Source organism: Dromiciops gliroides, chromosome 3 (assembly GCF_019393635.1).
Source record: "Dromiciops gliroides isolate mDroGli1 chromosome 3, mDroGli1.pri, whole genome shotgun sequence".
NCBI classification, from domain to species: Eukaryota; Metazoa; Chordata; class Mammalia; order Microbiotheria; family Microbiotheriidae; genus Dromiciops; species Dromiciops gliroides.
In genome coordinates, this window is record NC_057863.1 from 565,461,885 (window position 1) to 565,472,965 (window position 11,081).

General features: G+C 36.4%; 1 protein-coding gene across 1 annotated transcript; it reads right to left on the reverse strand.

The window, feature by feature from the left end:
* Window positions 1–1,436: 1,436 nt before the first annotated feature.
* On the reverse strand, window positions 1,437–9,853 carry LOC122746483 (probable E3 ubiquitin-protein ligase TRIML1). The gene is made up of 6 exons (XM_043992108.1): window positions 9,434–9,853; window positions 8,532–8,537; window positions 7,854–7,932; window positions 6,055–6,082; window positions 5,655–5,752; window positions 1,437–1,972 (listed from the first exon to the last, which is right to left on the reverse strand). Exons 1-6 carry the CDS (start codon window positions 9,851–9,853, stop codon window positions 1,437–1,439), a joined length of 1,167 nt encoding a protein of 388 aa, XP_043848043.1.
* Window positions 9,854–11,081: the final 1,228 nt, after the last annotated feature.

The following is an 11,081-nucleotide window of genomic DNA, read 5'->3' on the forward strand; positions in this document are numbered from 1 at the left end:
AAGTTTTAACTTCTTATTAATTTATGTTCATAATTACCTGAGTGCTACATCAGCTTTAAAATTTATTAATCTTGTGAATAATAGACTCTACTTTAGCTTGTTATTTGATCTCCATATATATATACATACATATATATATATGAATATATGATGACACCATCAATTACTCATAGAGAATGGACAATGACACTGCTCCAGAAAAAAAAATAAAGGAAGAATAAAAATGGGTCTGACAAAGAAATAAAACACATCCTATTGCTTTACTTTATTGCATGGCTTGGAGTGGGGTTCTGACTCCAAAACCAGACCCTATCATCCTGAGTTTCCATTTGTCAATCATCTTGATGTTAGCCCCAGGGGATGAATTATAACCAAAAGTAATCCATGTTTTATAAACAACTAAAAACAGTCCACAATCTTTTTTAGGAAATGGAATCCCTGATGCCAGAAGGGGCCCCATAGCCTTAAAGCTTTTCAAATGAGAACATTTACACCTTAACCTGTCACCCAATATTTAGAAATGAAATTAATATTCTGAGGACTGTTACTGATCTGATCCCTGGGTTATCACATTTGGCTAGGTAATATTACATTCATGTGTCCATTGTATCATACTAAAAAATATCTGGGCTGAATTTCTGAGGATCAGGGTCATTTGTTCTATCTCTGTTGGCAGAGTGGGATTGTAGAAAGCTTGATTGACTTTCAGGAGGAGGACTAGATTTAAATTCTAACTCTATTACTCTCTACCTATGAGACTTTGGCCAAGTTACCTTGTTCACCTCCTTTAGTCTCAGTTTCTTCCTGAATAGAGGGAGGAAATTTAACTAGATGACCTCCAAGACCTCTCTTAGCTTCAGATCTCTCATCTTATGAACTATGAATAATTGACTACATTCAATAAAATTTAGACAGCATTTATTTTGCACCTTTTTATTAAGCAATGTGAGAACTGAGGATATATAGGGGAAAAAAAGAAAACAGTGCCTGTCATCAGAGGTCACAAGCTATTGGAGTTAAGGGAGGAACATGTACAGATAAGTAAATACAGAATACACACCATGTAAATATGATGTAACAAGGTTGATGTGGGAGGTGTGCCCAAGACTCCTATCTTGGGCAGAAAAGTCATATTACCTTTGGGGACAGATAGGCGATGCGGTGAATAAAGCACCAGCCCTGGATTCAGGAGGACCTGAGTTCAAATCCCGCCTCAGACACTTGATACTTATTAACTGTGTGACCCTAGGGAAGTCATTTAACCCTCATTGCCATGCTCCCCCCCTCTGCCAAAAAAAGGTCATATTACCTTCTCTAGGGTTATATTGTTATATTATGTGTGATATTAGATTGTGGCATTATGTGGCATGAATATGAAATATAATGGAATAGAGTGTCCCTTAATGGAAAAGTGATGATTCCTTGATATTTCACAATTAGGGGCAGATTGTGAGAGAGCAATCATTTTTTAGGACTTTCTTAGAAAGACCAAAGAAAGGCTGCAAGGGTTCTGAGAAGGAAGAGGTTGGGAAACTGAAAATTAGATATCTTCTTCTGACATCATAAAATGATATCTCTCCACGTTCATAGTCAAGGAAAAAACCCAAAATCAATTGGGACAAATCCATCTGGCAGTATTTCACATGGACTTTGGAATAAAGTCGGTGCTTTTGGCCTATTGCAAAAAGATGTTTGCCATTAGGATTTTCTATGGTCATAAGCACAAAAAAATCTCCATTCAGACTCAGTCCTTTACAGATGCCAACAAACCATCCAGTGTTGCCTGGCACCTCCACCTCCCAATAGCATCTTCTTGAAATGAAGGACTGAGTACCAAGAACTTGGGCAAAATCATTGAATCTCTCATGGTTGTTGGGCACATGGTCTTGAGTACTTCCATATTTCACACTCTTTAAATCCTCAGATATAATGAGTCCTGGACTGGCTGTGTTATGATTCAGAGTAATGTCCACTGCAAAGAGAAAAAGGATTGGTTCAAAGAATGGTATTGCAAAATATTTTTTAAATTAATTATTTTTAATAGGCATGGGGTCATGGAGTAACCACTTAGGTATCACAGTGATATGCAAAAAGGAGTAACTAGATTTAGACAGGATAGCTTCATGATATGAAGAACAAGATGTTCTTTGGTTGTCAGGTAGATGGGAGAGTGTGTTAGATGCTTGTTTGGAAAATAATATTCTTTCTGTTCTCCTCTTTCTGAGACTCACAAAATAGTTAACTAATGTCATGTCTACCACAGAACACATTTATGATTTTATACCTCAAATTGGAATCACTTTTTGATAGTGGACTATCCATTAGAGGAATATTTGTCCACTAGTGGAGTATTTGATTACTGCACAGGAAGGCAGTAAGGACCACCTCGTCTCATCAAGACCTTGGAAAACTGAAGGGGATATTTCCTGTATCTCTCTTTTCTATTTGTCTTTCCTTTTGCTTTTCTCTTTCCTCCATCCTTTGCCCCCTCGTTCTTCTTTGCCTCTCTCTGTTTCTCTGTCTCTTTGTCACTGTATCTGTTTCATTTCTTCTTTTGAATTTTTATATCTTTGGAAAATTTTTATTCCGTTTCAGAATGGAGGATGAAACTATGATTCCCTAGACTATCTTTCTAATAAAGTCATTCATTCTCAGGGATTTGACTTTTAAAAAGAAGGGACTCAAATATTAATCAAATGTAATCTGTTTTCTGAAATCTAGCTCCATTTATCTGGCTGCCTCTAAGTTAACTCTACCAAAGGTCCCACTGATAGGCTAGGCACAGGAGACACCGTATGACATTACTAGTGTACTGTTTGATAAACACAAAAACTCCTGTTTCTGGGATAGGAATTCAGTATTTGACAAAAACTGCTGGGAAAACTGGAAAATAGTATGGCAGAACCTAGGTATAGACCAACATTTTATAACTCATACTAAAATAAGGTCAAAATGGGTACATGATTTAGAAATAAGAGGTGATACCATAGGTAAATTAGGAGAGGAAGGAATAGTCTACCTTTCAGACCTTTGGAAAGGAGAGCAGTTTATGACCAAACAAGAGATAGAGAATATTATGAAATGCAAAATGAATGATTTTGATTACATTAAATTAAAAAGTTTTTGTACAAACAGAAGCAATGCATCCAAAATTATAAGGGATGCAGAAAGCTGAGAAACAATTTTTATGGCCAGTACTTCTGATAAAGGCCTCATTTCTAAAATATATTGGGGACTAAATCAAATGTATAAGAATCCCTCATTCCCCAATTGAGACATGGTCAAAGGATATGAACAAGCAGTTTTCTGATGAAGAAATCAAAGCTATCTATTGCCATATGAAAAAAATGCTCTAAATCACTATTGATTAGATAGATGCAAATTAAAATAACTCTGAGGTACCACCTGACACTGATCAGATAGGCTAATATGGCAAAAAAGGAAAATAATAAATGTTGGAGAAGCTTTGGAAAAATTGGAACACTAATACATTTTTGGTGGAGCTGTAAACTGATCCAACCATTTGGGAGAGCAATTTGGAATTATGCCCAAAGGGCTATAAAGGTGTGCATACCCTTTGACTCAGAAATACCACTTTTGGGCCTTTTTCCCAAAGAGATCATAAAAAAGGGAAAAGTACCCACATGTACAAAGATATTTATAGCTGCTCTATTTCTGGTGTCAAGGAATTGGAAATTGAGGGGTTGCCCATCTATTGGCAATGGCTGAACAAGATGTGGTAAATGAATGTAATGGAATTCTATTGTGCTGTAAGAAATGATGAGCAGGAGGAGTTCAGAGAAACCTGGAAGGACTTGCATCAACTGATGATGAGTGAGATGAGCAGAACCAGAAGAACATTAGTATCAACATTATGTGTTCATCAACTGTGATAGACTACATTCTTCTCACCAATCCAAGGATACAAGAAAGTTCCAAAGGACTCATGATGGAAAAGGCTCTCCAAATCCAGGGAAAAAACAGGAACTGTGGAATATGGATGCTGATTGGGTCATAGTATTTCTTTTTTTTTTTTTTGGTGCTGTTTTTCTTTTTTGAAGTTTTTTCCTTTTTGCTCTGATTCTTCTCATATAATATGACTAATGCAGAAATGTGTTTGATGTTATTGTGTGTGTGTGTGTGTGTATATATATATATATATATATATATATATATATATATATATAATATAACCTATATCATATTACCTACTGTCTGGGGGAGGAGGGAAGGAATGGGAGGGAGGGAGCAAAATTTGAAATTGGAAATCTTATATAAACAATGTTGAAAATTATCTCTATGTGTAACTAGAAAATAAGAAAATACTTTTGTTTTGTTTTGTTTTGTTTTTAAAAAGGTCCCACTGATGTCTGTTCCTCGGATGTGCAAGGAAGTGTTCCTCATATACCCCTCCAAATCTGAGTTAGGGTAATTTGAGCCTGAACTGAAGGGACTGGGAATGTCTATTTTGGAGAGGAGAAGAATTAGGATCCTCATGGGAATTATCTTTAAGTACCTTAATGGGTTTTTTTGTTGTTGTTATTGTTGTTTGTGAAACATTAAATTTCCTCTGCCTATTCTCTTGATATTAGATGGAAGAAAAATGGTTAGAAATAGGAAAGAGGGGTGCCAGATTTGTTGCACAGTGGATAAAGCACTGGCCCTTGATTTAGGAGGACCTCAGTTCAAATCAGACCTCAGACACTTGATAGTTACTAGTGTGTGACCCTGGGGAAGTCACTTAACCCTCATTGCCCCACCAAAAAAACGAAGAAGAAGAAAAAGAAAAAAAGAGAAAAGAAATCAAAAAGAGATAAATTTAGTCATCATGTGAGGAAAATCATCCTGGTAATGAAACCATTTTTTTTAAAGAATAGGCTCAATTGGGGAACTGATCAACAAGTTGTAGTATAAAATGTGATGAAGTACTACTGTGTTATAAAAAATGATGAGCAGGATGGTTTCAGAAAATCCTGGGAAGACATATAAATGTATACACTATGAAGTGAGCAGAACCAGGAAAATATTGTACATGGTAATAGCAATATTGTAAGGATGATCAATTATGGAAGAGAGCTAGTGTGATCAAGATAGTGATCCATTTCAAAATTTCAAAGATCCATGATGAAAAAAGTACTATCCACCTCCAGAGAGAGAACTGGTGAATTCTGAATGTAGATTGGATTTTTTAAATTTTTTTTCTTATTTTTTTCTGTTTTCTTTTTCAACATAGCAAATATGGAACTATGTTTTGCATAGCTTCATATGTATCATCAATACCAAATTGCTTGCCTTCTCATGGTTAGTGGAAGGATAAATAATTTGGGTCTCTTTTAAATGTTAACTTTTTACAAGTAATTGAGAAATATTTAGCAAAATAAATAAAATAATTTTAAAAAACATATGGACTGTGTTTGGTATTATCTGGCTCTTCTTAACTGAATAATTTCAATAAAGGGCTGGATGACCACTCTTTCAACTACTGTACAAAGAGAATCATTGTTAAGAGAAATGTGAAATAGATGGTCACTGAGGTAGGATCCTTCCAACCCTGAGATTCTGGAATTCTGGGAAATTTAAATTGATTTTGACCCAAAGCAAAAGTAGGCTGGATATAGATTTACACTGAGACTTCTTTTATGTTTCCTACTCACCTTTGAATTTCAAAAGAATTTCTGTAATTCCAGGAATAGAGTGGATGGCCATTTTCATGGAGAATGTTTCTATTTCCTTTTGGAGCACAGATTCATTTCTATAGGGAAAAACACACACACACACACACAATATTTAGTTATTCAGTTATCATAGGCTCAATGGTACAGTCATTATTTCTTCAGTTACTGAAGACCCATTATCTTAATTTTTTTGTGGTGCAATGAGGGTTAAGTGACTTGCCCAGAGTCACACAGATAGTAAGTGTCAAGTGTCTGAGGCCACATTTGAACTCAGGTCCTCCTGAATCCAGTATCAGTGTTTTATCCACGGCACCACCTAGCTGTCCCCTGCCTTAAATGTTTTAAGAGCTTTCCCAACAAAGAAAGGATAGGAACCTACCTGTTTAAAACTTCTTTCATATCCTGAGGATAGAAAAAATGATACGTGGTTAGGTCAATGGTTTATTTGAGGAGGGAAAATGAGACACTATAATGAACTGCCTATTCATTGTTTTGAAGATAACCCTAGAATAGAGAGGAATCTTGTATTTTCTGGTTCTGCAGCATGTCTCACATACATCCCCTTCTCACCTCTTACTCATCCACCACCTTAGTTCAGGCCCTCTTTGCCTCTTGCCTAGATAATTGCCCTGACCTAATTCATCACAGTGCCTATAGTCTCTCCGCTCCAATGCATGCTCTCTGTACAGATACAGGAGTACATTTCCTTAAGGGCAGATCATGAGAGTCATATTCCAGTGGCTCACATTACCTCAAAGATGAAACAAAATATCTTCTATTTGGCCTTTAAAACCCTTCACAACATGGCTGCCACTTATCTCCCCAACCCCATTTTATATTATGCTCTTTTCCTTTGCCTATGTCCCAGTATGAATGGTCTTTCTTGACTCCAGTTGTAGAGAATAGTACAGAGTTCAATAGATTCCTCCAAGTGATTAAAAAAGGAAAAGGAAGAGAGAATAGCCCATACATGGTGATGGCCTTGGAAAAGTACTGGATAGTAGAGAGACTGGAGGTCATGATCAGGATAAAGAACAAGATGAGTCAGAATTAGTGATGGAATGTTAATATATTGTGTTTTGATAAAGGAATTTCAGAGTTTTAGGTCATAGATATAGATGACTTCTGAAATCGCCTGAAACACTAAGATTTTAACTCAAGAAGCTTACTATTCACTTTTTTTTAAAAAAGTGCGGGTTGTATCTATCACTACAAATTTTACTAAAATTCTACATGTATACAAAATAATAAAATATATAACAAAAATAAAATAAAAAATCATTATTAAAAAACAATTTAAGAACCCTAGATGAAATTTTTTAGGATAGGGAGAGGGTCAGTGTTACTGAAAGATAGAGGAGAAAGATCACTGACATTACCACTTCACTTTTTGTTTGGACATTGATTACTCATTTTATCAGCACTAGGCTTTATCATTTATGTCACTTCATTTTAATTATAGTGGCCTTACTTGTAGCAAATCCACATCTGGTTTATTGCATGCCTCCTCCAACTCTGAGATCCTCTTCCTTAATTCTTGATTCTGGTCAGACAGTCCCTTTATTGTCTTGCTCAGGCCTTCCATGTTGGTCCTCTCTTGCTGCTGTATAACTGATAGATGCTCATCCTTCTCCTCATCCAGGAGCTGTTGTACTTTCTGGAATTCTGACAAAATCGTTTTCTTTTGTGTCTCCATATCTACCTGTAAAGAAACAGATATGGGAAATGGAATACTGGAAATAACATAACAGTAAATGGAAATGGAGGCTGACAAGCTTTTCATCTTCCAACTGGATTTTGCTTTTGTTCACATCTTTACTCAAGGTTGGCCATGGATGGCAATTAAACTCTCTTCACTTTCCCTGCTGTACCAGGCTTTGTGGTCCAAGAACAATTCTCCCTTCCTTGCTTGAAAAAGATAATATCCCCCCTTATTGTGCTCTGTGCTTGCTGTAATGCAAACATGAACTGGAAGACCTGACTATGACTGCCCTTGTGCCCAGCTATGTGCCTTTAGGCAAAATAGTCTCTCTCCAACCTGCAGTGTTTTCATTTGTAAAATTTGGTGAGGTCCAATATGTCCCCTGCATATTGAAGAGGAATACTTTGGGGGTTTACAGCAGACAATATGTTTAAAATGCTGAGGTAACAGGAAATAAATACTTGCCGTCAACAGTGCCCATTTAATCTTCTCATTAGCAATCTGTAGCACAACATGTTCAGCTTTCCTCCACATAATGTTCACAGATTCTTTGATCTCCTACAATAATAATTTTAAGAAAAAAAACATAAATTCTTGTATCCTTGAGGGATTTGAATTCTACATATCCAAAATTAATCATGTGTGACTGGCTTAGAGATCACTTATAATGAAAGATTACTGCTCTTACTGGGAGTTTAGGGCTTATAAAAGCCTGTGGTGGGAGATATTCCCAACATTTAGAAAGCATTGGTATGAGATAGATTATGCAAGGTAGAGACAGTTAAGAGGAGTAACTTACTCAGACTGAGGACTCATACATCCTGAGATAATTCATTAACTAGCCATATCACTTCTTGACAATGAATTCGCCACACCCCCTTTCTCCCTTCCCCCATATATCCTCAGATCAGAAATTGAGACTTAGAATGCTCTTTGGAGGCTTTCTTGTCCAACCCCTTAATTTTATAAATGAAGAAAGAATATTTCTTTTATCCATGATATGCTTCTACCCTTCACTTAGCCCATTCAGATCTTGGGTTTCAAGTCTTAGATAAAGACCTAATTTCCACATAAACCATCATAGATGACTTCAGGCCACAACCATCTTTCTGCTAAAAGAAAGATTTGGCATGGAAATTAGTTAGTCTAATAACTTGCCTCTCTCAGCGTATGACCCCACAAAAATCACTTTATGTGTCTAGGCCTCAGTTTTCTCATGTGCATGAAGAGGCAGCTAGGCTAGAACATTTCTCAGGTCTCTTCCAGACTGAAGTCTGATGGTTCTTTGAACTCTTGACTTCCTTAATAACACAGCTCAGAATGTAGTTGTTTTCTACAACTGTACTTGGTATGTTTCTAATTTTCCAAGGTCCCAATGGCATTGTCAGTCATGCTTTTTAAAATTTCTTTGTTAAGTCAGTGTACACATGCTTATTTCATGAATTATAATCATAAAATGTAGATTCAAATTAAAGCACCAAGAAATCTCTCTCTTTCTTGCTCCTTTCTAGCTCTATGAGACTGAAACAGGAATTATATGACTAAATAAAGAGAGCACATGTCTATGCCTAAAATATTCTGAAAAGGTGGTCTCTTTTTTTCCTGTTCACCAACAAGAGGAGGTAAATTCTGAATATCAAATTCAGAGAACAAACATTGTTCAACTTTTTTGGACTTCTGACATGAGTGAAAAATGAATGTGATGTCAATTATCATACAACTGAAGATGGCCCTAACAATCTTAGATTCCCAGATTTCATTCTCTAAAAAGAAAAAAAAAGCTCTTCCAGAATACAACATTGTAAAAAAAAATTAAAATTAAAGAAGACCTTGAACGGCAAGGGAAATTTTCTCTTGATCTTGGGCCATAAGTAAAGGCTCAAACTGAGGTCACAGAATACAGCACAATGCTATTCAACAATAGCATTGTGAGCACTCAGTTCTGTGGTTGCCATATGAAGATGCCACGTCTCTTTCTAGAATGATCTTTTTAGGCTACAGTGGAAAGCTCTATTCAAAATGTGCTTGTGGAAGGAGTAATAAACCCCTTACTCACCTTGAAGTTTTCAGCAACCTCATCTTTGCAATAAAGAGTATGAGACTCATACTCCTCAGACTGTGGACAGGACACACAGTCTTGACTCTGGTCCTTCACAGAGAACTGCTTGTGCCTTTTCTGCTGTATCTCACTTTTATCATGTTCTTCGTGGTTCTGCAAGCAATGGGGTTTTAGCTTTTTGGCAATGTCTGCCAGTTTTCCAAGACGCATATTGGCTCGCAAGTCCCTTAGAGAGGAAACAATGTTGCATTCTGGACAGGAGAAATGGGTAGAGGTTTCTGGGGAGCTAATGATGAGGCAAATATTACAAAAACTGTGGCCACATGTAGTAGACATTGGGTTTGTGAAATACTCTTTGCAGATGGAACAGATGAGCTCTTTCTCAAAATCTTGACTCAGGTCTTGGCAAGAGGTCATGTTTCTGAGGAGAGAAAATAGAAAAGGTCTGTGACTGGTTTGGAGAGAGAAATGCTCTTAACACTTGGACACTCAGATTCCTCAGTAACCAATATGTGGATAAAAACCCTGAGGTGAGAATTACTGGACACTTTGACTCCTCTGATCTCTTAGTCCTTTCTGAATCACTTAATATACCTCCAGTTGAAACACTAATTAAATTAGATTAATAATCTTATTTTGATCAAATTTGTTACCTTTCTACTTCCACCCGTGTTAATAACTTCAAGGTCAATATTGCACGCATGCTCACGCTCTTGCTCTCTCTGGCTGGCCCCGGGTTCCGGGGCCCTCTTTCTTTCGCTCTCTTTCTTTCTTTCGCTCTCTTTCTTTCTTTCGCTCTCTTTCTTTCTTTCGCTCTCTTTCTCTTGCTCGCTCTCTTTCTCTTGCTCGCTCTCTCTTTCTCTTTCTCTCTTTCTCTCTCTCTCTCTCCTCATTTTATTGATCCTTTCCCCTTTTCTTCTCAATCATTTGGCTAAATACTCCTTCCTTCCACATTAAGCTTTCTCTTGTAATAACAACTGAACAACCAAAGCAAGAAAAATGCTCAAAACCAATAACATATAAACCATGGCTGACAAGACATTCAATTATCCACACCCATGATACACCACATCTTCAATGTGATGAAGCAAATGATTTTCTTAACGTTTTTGGTGACAAGTTATTTCATTAACAGTTGAGGTTTTATCTTCAACTTTTTTTCTTATAAATAGCTAAAGTCACTGTGCCTATTGTTTTTACTCTCAATGGGGGTAATTTGAGTTAACATTAAATATTATGTCTCTTCCTTTCTTGGATATAACAATATATTTATTTACCATGGTTGATTTAACCAATTCCTAATTTATAACTCCCATTTTATTTCTAATTTTTATCTATCAAGAAAAAAATTTTTGAGCATGATTGCAAATGGCTTTCCAGTATGAGTAACCCAACTCCCAGCTCCAAAAGTAGTGAATTACTGCACCTGTGTTCTCCTAGCCCCTTCACCATTTTCTATTTCTATCTGTTACCTTTGCTACTTCATGAGTGTGAGGTCAAACCTTTAAGTTTATTTTATCATTAGATACTCAAAGTATTCTTTCATATAGCAGTTGATATCTTTAGGAATATTTGCAATATTTGGAAATGGAAGACTTCAGGATAACTAGAATGGCAAGGAAAAATGTTAACCCTTCCAGAGTTC